Source organism: Melanotaenia boesemani, chromosome 12 (genome assembly GCF_017639745.1).
Source record: "Melanotaenia boesemani isolate fMelBoe1 chromosome 12, fMelBoe1.pri, whole genome shotgun sequence".
Classification (NCBI taxonomy): domain Eukaryota; kingdom Metazoa; phylum Chordata; class Actinopteri; order Atheriniformes; family Melanotaeniidae; genus Melanotaenia; species Melanotaenia boesemani.
Genome location: NC_055693.1, coordinates 10,207,753 through 10,225,406, shown reverse-complemented (window position 1 = coordinate 10,225,406; position 17,654 = coordinate 10,207,753). Strand labels below are relative to the sequence as shown.

The window sequence follows — 17,654 nt, the reverse complement described above, 5'->3', positions numbered from 1 at the left end:
ACTTCATTTAGTCTTAACTCTACAACTTGGTCATTTTAACCACACAATGCAAAAACATGTCTTGGTGAGTTCTGCTTGCTTTGGGAAATACGGATGATGGGTCATTCCAAGGTTTTCCTTGCAATTTAGAAAACTTTCCCACTTTTAGAGAAATGGTATAAATGTTTGTATAACTGACCACATGATGAAATGTGAACCTGAATTTAGGTTGAACACATAAACACATCACATTTCAGACGCTATTTATTTACTAAATCACTTAATCTGCCCAGCTATGTTTCACAGGTCCATCTGAAAGCTGAAGATCTAGTCTTCATACAATGAATGTGAAACATAAAGCTCATAAATCTTAATCCAACACTGCTGCATGAATCAAATGGCCACAAGAACTTAAGCAGTTTTACAAACTGTGCAAGTTGAAGAGCTGGTTTGTTTATGGCAATTAAATATCATTTAAAACCCTGATGTGGTGAGTTTTTATATATGTAAGTTAATTTATGCCATCAGATCTTTCTATTCAAATGCATAAGATATTATATAGCATGAAAAACGACAACAATAAAGCAGGAATTCATTGTGCTGCTAAAAATAAATATTCTGTTTGAAAACAAGAAGGAATATTTCGTGCTCTGAAGCAACACTTACTAAATGTTTATAAATGTGTTTTAAGGTTGCATCGTTTAGTAACAGTTTCTCTAGAAACATATGGAAGCGATTCTGTACCTTATTTTAATTTAAAATGAATTAACAGAAATGCTTTTTCATTTTCAGAATATAGCTGCAGTTTTGACTCATAAATTTCAAATGGAATTTTCATACCTATTTGCTGGGGCATCTTTGGAAAATTAAATCTTAAATGTCCTTTTCTTCATCATTTGAATTAAGTTACAAAATGAGCAGTTTTGGAGAAGAAAATGAAAATGCAGTTTGTATTATTTATTATTCATTTTATTTAGTCAAAAAATGCAGCTATATTCTGAAAATGGAAAAGCATTTCTGTTAATCTATTTTAAATTGAAATAAGGCACAGAATTGCTTCCAGAGAAACAAAACAAACTATAGCTATAACTGTAAAGATTTACAAGTATTCCCGTTAAGCAGATTATATTGGTCCTTTTTCACAGATCCACTGCATAGGTTTTTCACAATTAAAATCATTCCAAATGGTCCTGTTAGAATCTGTAAGTTGCACACAGTCCTCCTCACCCCACTTTCCACTGCTACCACCATTATCCGGCTGATTTGTGTCCCAGTTCCTGGAAGTTCAGAAAACAGCTAAATTATTACACAAAATTATCAAGTTTACATGAGAATGGAAAGAGAAACATTTTAGTTTATAAGCAAGAAAGAAAAAGCTGTTTTGACAAGACAACTTCTGTGTGTGGCAGGTAACTACCTTTTTATTCTCTCTCCAGTTAGTAATTAAACCCCGAAAACCTCAATAAATACTTAAGTGTTTAATTCTCTGATATATTTCCCCATGCCTTAAATGACGTAGTAAATCTAGTGAATATGTACATTAACCTCAGTTGCATCTCCACTACTGCCCTGGTTGCTGCTGCTCATCTTTGACTCGTTACTGTTTGGTTTGACTGCATCAGCAGCTAATAATGTGTTGCTGAATGTTAACACAAACTCTGATGTCCCACCTTCCAAGCTGACATGTTCTAAGGAATGGACTAAAGACAAATAACATAAAAGATGAGAACAACAACAACAACAGAAAAGTAACACTGAACAAAATGAACACGTACTTTAGAGTCAGGGTTGTTCCATCCACCCATTTCCAGGTCCCTTCTGTTTCTTTGTCACTTAAACCAATCCAACAGTTTCCTTTGACAAATGCAGAGAGAAATTTCTGTTTGGAAAAAGCAAAAAAGAAGTTTTGTAATGTAGTGTGAACAACAAGGAAAAAAACTACATATACATATGGTATTACAACCAGATAAAATTAGTATTGCAGCCTAAAAATATGTGTGGCCATGATGAGGCCGTTACTATCACTCAGGCACTGAAACTGATTTCTAATTATTTTCAAAAACTGTATAAAGATACTTATCTTTTGGCCCTTCTTATTTACAAACACAACACAAGCAACACCTTGTTTGCTCAAGGGCCCACTGTGGTTCATTTCTATTGGCACCAGGGGCTCGAGCCTTGGTTCTGCAGGCCTAAGTCCACCTTTTACCCATTATGCTACCACTACTTCATTTATGGTTAATATGGTTATGGTCAGGTAGTACATGAAGTAGTAACAAATATACAATGCTTAGCTCATTTTAAATTATTCATCTTGTTTATATATGAGTGTTGGTCAGTTTTTTTTCATGCATATTAATGATGCAAATATTTTATATTACCTTTTTGATTTGTCTAAGATTATTAATTTATTTTTTTCCCATATTTCCTTTACTATTTTATTTGATTAATTCACTATTTTTTTATTTCATCTCTAAAGTAGAATATATTAAGTAGTGTAAACTGATAAATTTGATAATATTTCTGTTTATGGTCCAATTGCACAGGAGCTTAAAATTTTACCATTTTAAGAATAAGAAGAAATCTTTATTTAGCAGCACATATTTCAAGGAAATGAGTCAGCATTAGCCCTCTGCTTTTGGCATATCCCTAATGACACTAGGAGAAGTGGGCTGCCATATTCTAGCACCCAGAGAGTAGTTTGGGGTTAAGGGCCTTGCTCAGGGGCCCACCGTGATTCACCTTTTTTTACCATTCCTTGAACATAGACTTGAACATAGGCCAAGTTAATTTATCCAGCACATTTCATACAACAAACACAAACTCAATGTGCTTCAACAACACAGCACAGCATTACATAAGCAATTCAAGTAAGATTAAAAAACATTAGATTTAAAAAAAACTACACAATGCTCAAGGCACTGAAGCAGGATACAGTTGTCCACAGTGTCAAAAACGGAGATCAAGAAGAATGAAGACTGAGCTGTTGTGGCTGTCAGGGTTGATTTTTAAGGTCATTACCAACTTGGACAAGGGCTGTTTCTGTGCTGTGGTTCACTCTAAAACCAGACTGATACACATCAAATAGTTTTGTAGCAGATGGCTACGTAAGTGCTCATACACAAATTTTTCTAGAATTTTCCCCAATTAATGGAATGTTTGAAATTGGCCTGTAATTGGATCTAGGTCGGGCTTTTTTTGGAGTCTGAGCCTGAGTCTATGTCAGCCATAGTCTCAGGCCGCTGTTTGTGTTTTACTGGATTTCTGGTTCATGGTATTCTGCCTCACTCTCTCATGCCTGTGCCTTTCAGTGCCTGTGGTGAAGGACAAGGCTGGTAGACTCAGTGATATAGACAATATATTTTATTGCACTATTGTATTAGTCAGTATCTTGTCTAACGTACTGGAGAGAATAATCTTAACAGTAGAAATGTATATTCTTGCTACTGACAATCAGTTTGGCTTTAAAAGAAAACACAATACTGACCTGTGTATATATGCACTTACAGAGATTTTACTTTAGTACACAAGCCATAATTCGTCAGTATTTCTATGCTTAATTGACATATCAAAGACATTTGATGGAATTAATCATGAAACATTATTTTTGAAATTACCTCCCTGAGCCACCTTATCATGGTGGAGGAGTTTGTGCATCCTGACGATCATAGAGGCTATGTTGTCGGGGACTCATGCCCCTGGTAGGGTCACCCATGGCAAACAGGTGTCTAGGGGAGGGACCAGACGAAGTGCGGCTCAAATCATCCCTATGATGATGAGAAAGCAAGGACCAAGGTTTCCCTTGCCTAGACGTGGGTCACTGAGGCTAGTGCTTGGTTGCTGAGCCTTTGCCCATGGGGCCCAGTCGGGCTCAGCCCGAAAGCGTGACATGGGCCTCCCCTCCTGTGGGCTCTCCACCTACAGGAGGGGCCATAGGGGTCGGGTGCAGTGTGAGCTGGGCGGCTGCCAGAGGCGGGAATCCTGGCGGTCTGACCCTCGGCTGCAAAAGCTAGCTCTAGGGACGTGGAATGCTACCTCGCCGGGGGGGAAGGAGCCTGAGCTGGTGCGCGAGGTTGAGCGGTTCGGGCTGGATATAGTTGGACTCACGTCGACGCACGGCTCTGGCTCTGGAACCACTGTCCTTGAGAGGGGCGCCGAGCAGGTGTGGGCATGCTCATTGCCCCCCGACTTGGCGCCTATACGTTGGAGTTTACCCCGGTGGACGAAGGGTAGCCTCCCTCTGCCTTCGGGTGGGGGGACGGGTCCTGACTGTTGTTTAAGCTTAGGCACCAAATAGCAGTTCAGAGTACCCACCCTTTTTGGAGTCCTTGGAGAAGGTGTTGGAGAGCATTCCTTCTGAGGACTCCCTCGTTCTGCTGGGGGACTTCAATGCCCACGTGGGCAATGACAGCGAGACCTGGAGAGGCGTGATTGGGAGGAGCGCCCCCCCCAATCTAAATTCGAGTGGTGTTTTGTTGTCGGACTTCTGTGCTTGTCATGGACTGTCCATAACGAACACCTTGTTCAGACAAAAGAGTGCCCACATGTGCACCAGGACACTCTAGGCCGCAGTTTGATGATGGACTTTGTAGTCGTGTCGTCGGACTTGCAGCTGCATGTTCTGGAAACTCAGGTGAAGAGAGGGGCGGAGCTGTCAACTGATCACCACCTGGTGGTGAGTTGGCTCAGATGGTGGGGGAGGATGCCGGTCAGGCCTGGCAGACCCAAACGTGTTGTGAGGGTCTGCTGGGAACGTCTGGCAGAGTCCCCTGTCAGAAAGAGTTTCAACTTCCATCTCCAGCAGAGCTTCAACCATGTCCCGGGTAAGGCGGGGGACATTGAGTCCGTAAGATCGTCGGTGTCTGTCGTGGTGGTAACCCTCAAACTCGTTGTTGGACACCGGCAGTAAGGGATGCCATCAAGCTGAAGAAGGAGTCCTATCGGGCTTTTTTGGCCTGTGGGACTCCAGAGGCAGCTGATGGGTATCGGCGGGCTAAGCGGAGCACAGCTTTGGTGGTCACTAAGGCAAAAACTCAGGCATGGGAGGAGTTTGGAGAGGCCATGGAGAATGACTTCCAGATGGCTTCAAGGAGATTCTTGTCCACCATCCGGCAGCTCAGGAGGGGAAAGCAGTGCTCCAGCAACACTGTGTACAGTGGGGATGGGGGGCTGCTGACCTCGACTCGGGACGTTGTGAGGAGGTGGAGGGAATACTTTGAAGACCTTCTCAATCCCACCAACACGTCTTCCGATGAGGAAGCAGAGCCTGGAGTAGCTGGTGCTGGTTCTCCCATCTCTGGGGCTGAGGTTGCTGAGGTGGTTAAAAAACTCCTCAGTGGCAAGGCCCTGAGGGTGGATGAGGTCCGCCCAGAGTTCCTTAGAGCTCTAGATGCTGTAGGGCTGTCTTGGCTGACATGCATCTGCAGCATCGCGTGGACATTGGGGACAGTTCCCCTGGACTGGCAGACTGTGGTGGTGGTCCCCCTCTTCAAAAAGGGGGACCAGAAGGTGTGCCCCAACTACAGGGGGATCACACTCCTCAGCCTCCCCGGTAAGGTCTATTCAGGGATGCTGGAGAGGAGGGTCTGTCAGATAGTCAAACCTCGGATTGAGGAGAAGCAGTGTGGTTTTCGTCCCGTCGTGGAACAGTGGACCAGCTCTACACCCTCTTGAGGGTCTTTGGGAGTTTGCCCAACCGATCTACATGTGCTTTGTGAACTTGGAGAAGGCACTGACCGTGTCCCCTGGGGACTCCTCCTGTGGGGGGTATTTGGGGAGTATGGAGCGCCGGACCCACTTGTACGACCTGTCCCTGTACGACCGGTGTCAGAGCTTGGTCCGCATTGCTGGCAGTAAATCAGAATCGTTTCCAGTGCGGGTTGGACTCTGCCAAGGCTGCCCTTTGTCACTGATTCTGTTCATAACTTTTGTGGACAGAATTTCTAGGCGCAGCCGAGGTGTTGAGGGGATCCAGTTCGGTGGCCTCAGTATTGAGTCTCTGCTCTTTGCGGATGATGTGGTTCTGTTGGCTTCATCGGGCCGTGATCTTCAGCTCTCACTGGAGCGATTCGCAGCCTAGTGTGAAGCGGTTGGGATGAGAATCCGCACCTCCAAGTCTGAGACCATGGTCCTCAGCCAGAAAAGGGTGGAGTGCTCTCTCCGGGTCTGCAATAGGGTCCTGCCCCAAGTGGAGGAGTTCATGTATCTCGGGGTCTTGTTCACGAGTGAGGGAAGGATGGAGCGGGAGATCGACAGGCGGATCGGTGCGGAGTCTGCAGTGATGCAGACTCTGCATCGGTCTGTCGTGGTGAAGAAGGCGCTGAGCCAAAAGACAAAGTTCTCAATTTACCGGTCGATCTATGTTCCTACCCTCACCTATGGTCACGAGCTGTGGGTAGTGACCGAAAGAACAAGATCGCGAATACAAGCGGCTGAAATGAGTTTTCTCCGCGGGGTGACCGGGCTCTCCCTTAGAGATAGGGTGAGAAGCTCGGTGATCCGGGAGGGGCTCAGAATAGAGCCACTGCTCCTCCACATCAGCCAGATGAGGTGGCTCGGGCATCTGGTCAGGATGCCTCCTGGACGCCTCCCTGGTGAAGTGTTCCGGGCACATCCCACTGGAAAGAGGCCCCGAGGAAGACCCAGGACAAGCTGAATGGACTACATCTCTCGGCTGGCCTGGGAAAGCCTTGGGATCCCCTTCAGATGAGCTGGTGAATTGGGCCGGGGAGAGGGAAGTCTGGGTTTCCCTGCTTAGGCATCTGCCTCCGCAACCTGATTCCGGATAAGCAGCAGAAGATGGATGGATGGATGGATAGATAGGTATTCCTACATTTTTGGTGAGAGTTTTAGCCTTTTGGTATGCCTATCAAACATTCCAGGTCAAATGGAACAATGTTGTATTTTCACCATCCCCATCCTGCTCAGTCCATATGGTGCTGGTTTAGAACAAATTTTGAAGGTGTGTTTTCAGTATGGCATAGATTATGATATAAAATATAATGCTAATGAAAGCCAAATAATGATAGAAGCACCTGGGGATATTAATTCAACTTTTCCTGTCTTTTATTTGACTGACTGTCCTCTGCATGTGTGTGAGGAAATTAAGTACTTTAGTTGAATGAATGAAATGAATGAAAAATACTTTATTAATCCCAAAGGGAAATTCAATTATTAGTTTATTATTATTATTATTATTATTATTATTATTATTATTAGTTATGCCATATCTGACGACTGGAGGGATGACAGAGACATCTATCAACAGCGCTGTAAAAATTTATGCTCAAGCTAACATGCTGATAAGGAATTTTCTACGGATACCAAAAGTTATGTGCCTTTTCAAAGTTTTGTATTACCAGACAATCAAAAACACTTTTAAAAAACGTGGGAGGCATAGCATCAAGAGCACAACTTGCAGAGCTTAGCTGATGTAGCACTTTTTGGAGTTCATGGTTTTGTATAGGACTAAAACTGGAGAGAGTGATACAGTATGGTACTGTGGAGTTGAAGAGCAGCGAGTTTAACCAGCACACAAAGGCACAATATTGTTTCTAATGTTGGCAATTTTAACTTCGAAGTAAGAGGCAAATTCATTGCATTTTCCTGAGGAGTAGGGCTCAGCAGGTATTGGCCTTGGGAGATTGACCAGTTCATTAGTTGTACTAAACAGGAACATGGAATTATGTATATTTTCAGCAATATTGGAGAAAAATATTGCTGTCTAGATCTTTTTATTTTGGTTTAATATTTGCTGATTTGTTCTCTTTAATTAATATAATCATCTTGCAGCATAGTTTTGTACCATTTGTGTTCAGACTTCAGTAGGCTCTTTTTAGTGCTTTCACACTGCATATATTCCTCCATGGTGCTTTTAACTTAAGCAGAGATGTCTTTATTTTGAGTGGATCAATATATAAAATTCATGTCACTGACAGGTTGAAAGTATTGAATAAGTTATCACATAAAGACAGCAAGGACTGGTCAGAACCACGTTTGAAATTAAAGACAGACTATGACCTGAGTATATTTCAAAATAAACTTGTTGGATGTGACTGCACACATGGGGCATCTTTTTATTGATTGCAATCTAGGCTGGCGTATGGTGGTCAGAGGCATATCAAAGAAAATACAGAAATGATCTGATATCACAGCATCTAGAAAGAAGTTTATGGATAAATCAAGGCCTTTAGAGATGACTAGTCAAGAGAGTGACCGTGACTGTGAGTAGGGCCAGCTACACGCTGTGTGAGATCAAACGTTGACAACATGTCAGTAAACCACTGGGCAAAATTATCTGAAATGTTGTCAATATATATTATTATTATATTGAAATCACTGGAGATAAGGACAGAGTCATGTTTAAAAGAGATCTTAGATAATAGCTCAACAATTTCTTTTACAAAGTAATTTCTTGGTAGAAGCTAAACTGTTAGTATTAGACAGGGATACAGATTCCATAACAAAGGCTAAGTACACCAACGTAGAGTAGCTACCAAAGAAGACATTTTTACATAATATATTATCAGAGAATATAGCAGCAACCTTGCCACCCCTCATGTTCTCCCTGGAACAATGCAGGGATGAAAATTTGGGAGGAGATGCTTCAATTAGTTCCTTGCTACCAGTTACATCAAGTCATGTCTCTAAAAAAACAATACAATTAAGCTTGTCAGAAATGATAAAATCATTAATGATAAAAGTCTTATTGATAAGAGATCTGACATTAAGAAGCGCAAACTTTAAGGTAGTAGGTGACAAGGAAACCGGAACACTGTGTGTTAAGTAAGCTAGATTGTTCTTATTTGCAGCATTAAAACAGCGGTATAGAACAATGAGTTCTAGTGGGATAGGCATGCCTGGATTTGGTGGCACCGTTAGCTGAGATTTGTGGAGAAGGAGCCTCCCATGGGCAGGAGGAGTCATGCCAATCTAGAATATCAAATTTATTCTCCAGCTGAATGCTAAAGTAAGAGGGTGCATGACTAGTGCAGTCTCTCTCCTGCTGAGATCACAGAGGGACCTGGAGTTGTGGTGGGAAGGAGTGGAGCAGACCAGCGTTTTAGCTGGCGTCAGGGAGCCCCATGAGGTTGGTTTCCACTCCATGGTGTCCACGCTTATTCCAGCTTGATGCATGCAAGCTAAGAGTATGCTTAGAGTGGGGAGAAGGTGAGAACAGGAGCTGATGGAGATCTGTGCAACTCTCTTCCCACTTTTTTATCGCTTTTTTGCATAATTTGTGTCCAGGTTCAAAGAGAAACGTGGAAGCAAAAAAACAAAACAAAAACAAGCTGGTTTCAGGTCTGAGAAGTTTGTGACTGTGAAAGATGAGACGACAAAATACAGGAATATTAAAAGGTACATACAGCTTAATTATTTTCATTTCTGCTCCCATGACAACAGACCATTGGCATCAGCCAGTTGAGATGTTCATCTCATCTGTAGTTTGAGTCACACCAATGACACGGAGTTTCCATACATTGCTTTTTTTATGCATAATGGAAGCATCATTAAATAGGTTGATTTTTTGTTCATTACTCTGACCTCACATTTGAATTTTTTAATATTCACTCATTTGTATATTATATTAATACAAACTATTGCTTGTAATAATTGTTTCATAATTGAAACATGTAATTATAATTCATGAGATAAAAAGATTTCACCTGTTCTTCATCGTTGTCTATCACCACCAGATCTGCTCCTCTGCCTCTGCAGTCTTCTCTGCCTTGATCCCAGGAACCAGATTTTGTAGAAAGGAGGTAACAAGAAAAAGTGGACATCCTCCATCCTGCAGGACATGTTTTCTCTGAAACATATAGATATATACATTTTTTAGCAATACCTATTACTTACTGTTGTTGCTGTTTAAGAAGAAACATGTTTAAAAGGCCAGTTGCATTAGTAAGGTAGATCCCCTCCTCCACTCAGCCACAGAAGTTTTATGTTGAGAAAAGTTTTTTGTGTTTTTGGTTTCTGTGGTCTTTTGAATAAAAGAACAATAGGAAATGTAGGTAGAGAAAGGGGGATGACATGCAGCAAGGGGCAGACTTTGAAACTAGATCTTCGTCAATGAATTTCAGTTTCCATACACGGGGCTCGTTTCCATTTCTCAGCAACATGAAAGGACTCACTTTGAGTGTACAAACCTTTAAGCTTGTTCATTTCTTCAGTTAGTTGACTGAGGTTGGCTTTTAGCTGGTTTCTCTCTTCTGTCAGGGAGGACAGATTGTCCTTACTGGCCTGAAGACGCTCACTCAGTTGGTCTTGGATGACAAAGAGATCTGCAGCCATCTCACCCGAGATATGATCTGAAATTAGTCAAAACACATGCTTGTTGATGAAAATAGTAACGTAGTTCTGATCAAAATGTGTCTGTATTTTAATCAAAGGTCAGAATGTTTTCTAATTTTGTTTGACACTAATGAAATATGTTCAATTGGAATGGTATGCCTATGTATGTTTACTTGATGTTTTTTTTATATTTTCGTTATTATTACATATTCATTTTCAAGTTGGAGCTGATGCATAAGTGTTGTGTATCATGTCATTTGTAAAATAAAGAGCTAGGAGCTGAAGCTGATCTGCTGCCGATATGTTTTCTCATATGTGCTTTCATTAAGCTGGTATCATGGAACACTCGAACCAACATTACTGCTTTCACTTAGCTAATTCTGCAATACCAGCTTAAGAATATGTGTAAGGACATTTTAGCTATGTTTAAATGAACAAATATTTAATCTGTTTAATTAAAATAAATCTGATCAGAGTTTACAGCTGACATGTTTGCATGGGAAAAGTGGTCCAATCAGTATTGACATGATGAACATATTTAATATGATTGTAACGCTTTTGACAAGCGCAATGTGTACTAGTTGGGAAGAAAAAGTTCTTTTTTTTTCATTTTGAACCTTTTGACTTTCAGTTACAAACAAAAAGCATATCCACCACAGTCCTGTTCTGTTTAGATTCTACCACGTTTCAAGTCTTCCCTGAACTTTATTATATCATGTAACTCCCACGTGGTTCAAGCATGTGCACAAACAACATACACCACAGAACTGATTTGAATGCATCTATGGACCATTCTCACTGATATCACAGGGTCAGTTGTTGAAAAATTTAATCCAGATAAAACTATCCGGATTTGGGAATCCCATTTTTCAGGATGAAGAATCATGTAATCCTTCCTTTTATCCCGGCTGTTCAAAGCAACATTGGATTCGATCACTCAGATCCAGAATCCCATTTTTCAGGATTACTAGATCCAGATTACCAGCATTTAAATGAGTGTGGGCTTCCAGTAAAGAGCAACAGGTAGACGAGGCGGTATGGGGTTACTTTAAATAAGTTTCACTTTTAGACAACACACAGCAATCACAAACATACACTTCTATGTATAATTGTATGACCTCTCATCAGAGCAACAACAAATATAAAATTAATCTGTTAAGAACTACATTGTGGATATTCTGGAAACGTCTTCACAAAGCACAACAGCCCTCTCTGTGACAATGTTAATTACGCACTGGAGTCCCATGGTGAGGAATTGGACCAACCTTTGGCTTTCTGTCGGAATGAGTGACAGAATGAGGGGGGCATCGGGGGTCCTGGTGGGCAGTGGGGGGTGGAGTCTGCTTTCCTCCTCGCTCTCTCCCCTCCTGCTGGGGCTCCTTTGGGGTGTGTGGGGGAGCTGTGCCTTGGGCACAACCAGGATATGTGTGTGCAACCTGGGGCTTTCTGGTCCCCTGGTGTTGTGGCGTGGGCTGCTGGGAATGGGTGGGCGTCCATAGTGCTGATGCGTTGGACTCTTGGCCGGGCTGGGCCTTTGCCCTTCTGCCCTTGGGTGGTCTTGGGGAGGTGGGGGCACCTACAGCGGCAAACTGTGGAGTTGGCTGCCTGGGAGAGAGATCTCTCTCCCGGCTGTGCCCCTCCCTGAGCCCCTCTCCTTCCCCGCCACCCCACATCATACACACCACACATAGGCCACTGTGGGGCGGGTGGAGGCGGTGGGTTTGGCTGAGGGGTCCCCATTGGGATCCCCCGATGGACCCCTGCGACTGCCTGCCCCACTAGATTTTAATCACACCCTAGAGATCAATACACATTTAGGGCCTCAGGGGGACGGGCACATGGGCTGTAGGTGGGTGCACAGGAGCCACCAATGTGGCCCTATTTCCATCCCCTCCTTTTGTGACCTCTCTCCCCCTGATTTTATTTACACGTTAGACACTACCACATCTAACAGCATTGCATTACACACATAACACACACACTCACACACACTGAGGGAGCCCTGAGGGGGTCCTGCTGCGGGGGAGATGGAGGGCTATGGCTACTGTGTCGTCCACAAATCTGTTAGGGCAGTAAGCAAGCTGTAAGAGATCCACAGTGACAGGAACTAGAGAGTTAATGTGCATGCACACTAAAGAAGAGCTACAGGTCTGTAGTCATTCAGGGTGGATACGTTTGATTTTTTAAAACTGGTATGATGATAGAGGATTTAAAAATGTGTGGGACTACAGTTTGCTTAAGGGACAAATTGAAAATGTCTGGTGTACACATCTGCTAGCTTCAGAGCCCTCATGCCCTGAGCATTTTAGGTGACACACCATCTGGACCCACAGCTTTACAGGGGTTCACCTGCTTCAGAGCCCTCAGGACATGTGAGTAAGTCACCAGAGGAGCCTTCTGGGTTGCAGGGAAGTTTTGCTGGAGTATCTGTGTTTGATCTATCAAATTTGGCATAAAACCTGTTAAGAGAGTCTGGGAGATCCATGTGCTTAATCTCTGTGCTGTTCGCACTTGTCCTGTAGTTAGTGACGGCTCTTATACCTCACCACATTTAGGAGTTAACGTTACTAACACTAAATGAACTAAATGAAAAATGAAAAACATATGTTCAAGAATTAAATGAACAATATAATTTTTAAAAACTTTAACATAAATTGTACTCTTATCTTTTTGCTTGCTGTCATCTTTCAAACTTTTCCAGATCATCCTTCTGCCTTTTTGATTCCCCCGACGATTGCAATGTAGATATGCTCAATTTTTTATTTATTTATTTTTTATTGCGAACTAAAATTTTAAAACAAAGTAAAAATTTGTAACAAAAACAACAACAAAAAAAACCCCAAAACAAAACAAACAAACAAACAAACAAACAAAAAAAAAAAAAACAAGCTTTCAAAGTTCGAAAAAGGTTTTGGAAGAAGTTGAGCACTTTTCTAGTCCAAAACCTTTTATCAATAACAACTTAAATACTGACACTTTCACAGCATCTCTGAATAATAAAACACATTTGTCCTACAACAATATCACTTACACAACACACAATGTTACTACACACAATAAATCATAATGTACAATATACATAGCTTTTAACAGATATCATTATTAGCTTCATATCCTTTAATTATCTCATCTTTTATCTTTTGTTTGACTTTTACTATTGATTGACATGTTTTTATATCCTCAGAGTTGAACTCCTCTTGTGGAAATACAGTGAAGTTTAGCATTTGTTCTCAGAGCTGGTTTTTTGAACATGTATGTTCCTCTCAGACTGAATTTACTCTCCCTTAACTGGAAAAGCTTTTGGATACTTTTAGGCAATTGTTCATTTTTAACTTTGTGCATAATTTGAAGAATCTTGAATTTTAACAGGTATTCAAATTTCAATATTTTCAATTTGATGAACAGAGAATTAGCTGCTTCTGTAGGTGAAATTTGTAATTATTCTTATGGCTTTTTTTTTTTAAGAAGAAAGACTGAATTTATTGTTGACTTTTATGTGTTCCCTCACACTTCAACACAATAGGTCATGTATGGTAGTATGAAGGAGCAACACAAGGTGAACAATGATGACGGATTTAACAAATATTTAACTTTATAAAGAACAGAAATTATTTTACATTTTTTTTTAGTTAAGATAATTTATATGTTTCTTCCAACTTGGTTTTTCATCTATCAATATACCAAGAAATTTTAATTCTGACACTCTTTCAAGTTCTATTTAATTTTTTACAAGTTTCTTATTAGTGTTGATTGGTCTATTCCCAAATATTATATATTTAGTTTTACTGAAATTTAATGTTAATTTATTTACATCAAACCAACTCTTCAGTTTATTAAGTTAATTTCCTACAGTCTCCAAAAGCGCTTTCAAATTGTAGCCACAACAATACAGATTAGGATCATCTGCAAACAAAACAGTTTCTAACAAACTGGACACTTCACATACATTATTAATAAACAAAATAAATAATAATTTTCCCAAAACCGAACCTTGAGGAACTCTAAACTTTATTCTCATTGATTTTGATTGAACTTGATTCATTTCAACATATTGTTAAGCCAGCTGAAGGCCACTCCTCTAACTGCATATATTTGAAGTTTCTTTATCAATAATACATGATCTACTGAATCAAAAGCTTTTTTTAATCCAAAAAAGAAAACAAATCCCAATGGCATACTGTTTCTTTTCAGTTGCAGTAGTTAACTCTTCCACAAACTCTGAGGGCTAATGAGGAGGTTTGTTTTTTCTAAAGCCGTATTGTTGATCATGTAAAATATTGTGTTTAGTTAGAAAGTTGTCCAATCTGATATAAAATATTTTTTTCCAATATTTTAGAGAACTGAGGAAGTAAAGAAATTTGCATGTAGTTGGAAAGTTTATGTTTTTCACCAGCTTTAAATATTGGTCCAACCTTTGCTGTTTTCATTTCATTTACTTGGGAAATTTCCTGTTTTTAAAGACTGATTGCAAATGTAGGTACAAAGTTTCACTACATAATCAATTATATTTTTTACAAATGCCACATCAATATTATTACAGTCTTCAGAATGTTTGCTTTTGAAACCTTTAAATATATCTATATCTGTTTCTCATCAGTTTCTTTTAAAAAGCATCATGTCCATGATTTCTAAAATTTATTCTATTTATGCTATTTATATTTTTAGATTGTTTTATTTCTCTCATCAGGTCAGATCCAGTATTTACAAAATATTTGTTGAATTCATCAGCAATCAAGGCCATATTTTCTTTGGTCTCATAATTTGTATTTAAAAAGTAAGTAGGAAGGTTAGATCTATCATTTCCATTTTTAATATTTGTATTTAATACTTTCCATGCTTTCTTTATATTATTCTTGTTGTTTTCTAGTATTTTTGTATAGTAATTCCTTTTTACTATTTCTTATAAATTTGGTTAGTTTATTTTTCTATAACATGTATTTGAATTCTATTTTGCTGGTCCTCTTCATTAAAAGTCTTTATATAACTTTGTTTTTTTGTTTTGTTTTGTTTTTTTTGCAAGCATTTAAAAATGCTTTTTGTAAGCCAAGGTTTTTTTAGCTGTGTTTTTGTTTACTATTTTCATCACAAGAGGACAACGTTTATCATAAAGATTTATTATTACTGTTATAAAAGCATGGTAGGCTTCATCAACATCATCCACGGAGACCTTATTCCAATTAAAGCTCTTTAGTTCATTTTTAAGTGCCTGTATTGATTGTTCTTGTATTTGTCTATTGTCTACTATTTTGTACCTTAGTAGATCATGCTTTTTCTTATTGATTTGCATTATTGCAAATACTGGCAGATGGTCCCTAGAGTCATGAATAATTAATCCACAATTCATTTTCTGATTAACTATATTTGTAAAAAATATCAATGCGGCACTATTTGTAGTTATGCGAGTTGGTCTTGTGATTGTTGGGTACAAACTTATGCTATACACTGAGTTAATGAAATCATCAATGGTCTTTAGATCAATATTAAAATCCCCACAGAGAAATAGCATTATCTTGTCAGTTATTTTATCATACATACCAACTATCACTTCTCTGAAAGTATCAGTCCCAGGAGCTCCGTATACACAGCTTATCATTAGATCTTTAGAGTTTTCTATCTCCATTTTAACTGTGACACATTCCATGAGGTTATCAATTGCTATTGAGAAGTTCTCATTTTTTTACTTTTGTACATTTTATTAATATATAAAGCAACCCCACCTCCCTTTTTGTGTTATCTATGTGTAGAAAACATCTCATATCCATCCAGGTCAACAGAAGATATTTGCTCCTGGTGTAGCCATGTCTCAGACATGGCTGTGGCTGTAAATCGGTTTTTGAACCGACTTAAACACTTTTCTATTTTTGGAATATTAGAAGTCGGGCTTCAACAATTAAAATGTATGATTGATAACATTCCCTCAGTTTCCTTTTTTTTTTTTTTCTTTTGTTTTTTGTTTTTTGTTAAATAATTCTTTTGTATTCACAATCTTTCTATAAATCAATAAAAAAATATATTGTCAGTCTCTACGTTGTTTTCAATATCATGTTCTTTATGGTCGGTAAATTGATATGTTGCCAGTCTTAAAGTTTCCTTTTCGGGGTTGAAGTCTCCTTGTGAGTCACAGTTACCTGTTTGAAATGTATGACTCATCTTGTGGTGTGGCATGTGTTGGTGATAAGTATATTTTTGCCACCATGCCTTCCTCCTCACTGATCTCCTTTAAACTTGTCCAGCTCTGTAATGCTTTTAATGAGAAGTACTGCTCAGGTGCCCCATTCAGTTTTATGAAAATTTCACAGTTATTTGTCCATGTTGAATGTATTTTGCTTTGTTTCTACATTCTTCCAAATTAAATTTACATCATGCTGTGAAGAAGGAAATATTGCTGCTGTGGTCTTGGTCTATTAAAATGGTTCACATCTTCAAATCAACAAGCCGTGAGCTATCAAAAATAATTTCTTATGTTTGATTCAGAAAAGGAGGTGCTATTCAACAGCAGAACCCTCATTCTGTCTATATTCAGGCTGGGGAAACTTTGCAGTTAATTATTGAGAAAAATACTCACAATGGACACCAAGGACGATGAGTCCAGCCAGCAGGCAAACACTCAGGACGCCCAGACAGAGAATTACAGCCAAATAAACTCTCCTCTTAGAGCTGCTGGAGCCTAAGCAGAGAAAATAAATGTGAATCTAATCAATTCTACAACATTAATAATGACAGACAAGAAACTACATCTTTATCAGCTCATTCTTACCTCTGGGATCTGTTGCAGGAGCTGGACAGGCATGCTTTTTACAGGCAACATTCTCATATACTTCCTCCATTGCTTGAAATAATGCTGGTTTTTGACCAGACTGTCAGGTCTGCAGTTACAGATTAAGTAAAAGTGCTGTGGGCATTGGTTTACATTTATAGATCTATTACAAAGGAAGTCACACATTCAGAGGTGACGTACACGTTACAATCTGCAGTACACATTCTTGTGAGTTTTAGTATTAGGTATAAGATATAAGACACATATCTTGACATATTTCCACAGTAAAGATGCTTTTTACAGGAAACTTTCCTAATGGACATTTTTTTCTTCAATTAGACAGACATTAATTGGACTTGTGCCTTATAATTTTTTTCTAGCAACCAGAATACAGTGTTTTTACATTTAAGTGAATCACATCACATTTTTCAAAGAAAAACATTCAGCATATGTTAGCTTAATGCATGTCTTACTTTAATAAGTTAACACAGACTCTCTGCACCTGTTGCTCTGTATATTACTGCAGACAGAAAACTTGCATAAAGTGTGGAAAGAAAAGTTTAATAACAACACTGACAAGCATAACCTTAAATGACTTAATGATTTCCATGAATTACAGTCTGTA

General features: G+C 39.5%; 1 protein-coding gene across 1 annotated transcript; it reads right to left on the bottom strand.

Annotated features, from left to right (window-relative positions):
- Nucleotides 1-971: 971 nt before the first annotated feature.
- Nucleotides 972-17,103, bottom strand: LOC121650220 (perlucin-like). The gene is made up of 6 exons (XM_042001608.1): nt 17,030-17,103; nt 16,838-16,939; nt 10,128-10,289; nt 9,645-9,787; nt 1,755-1,858; nt 972-1,256 (listed from the first exon to the last, which is right to left on the bottom strand). Exons 1-6 carry the CDS (start codon nt 17,097-17,099, stop codon nt 1,103-1,105), a joined length of 735 nt encoding a protein of 244 aa, XP_041857542.1. The 5' UTR covers nt 17,100-17,103; the 3' UTR covers nt 972-1,102.
- Between the last annotated feature and the right edge of the window lie 551 nt (nt 17,104-17,654).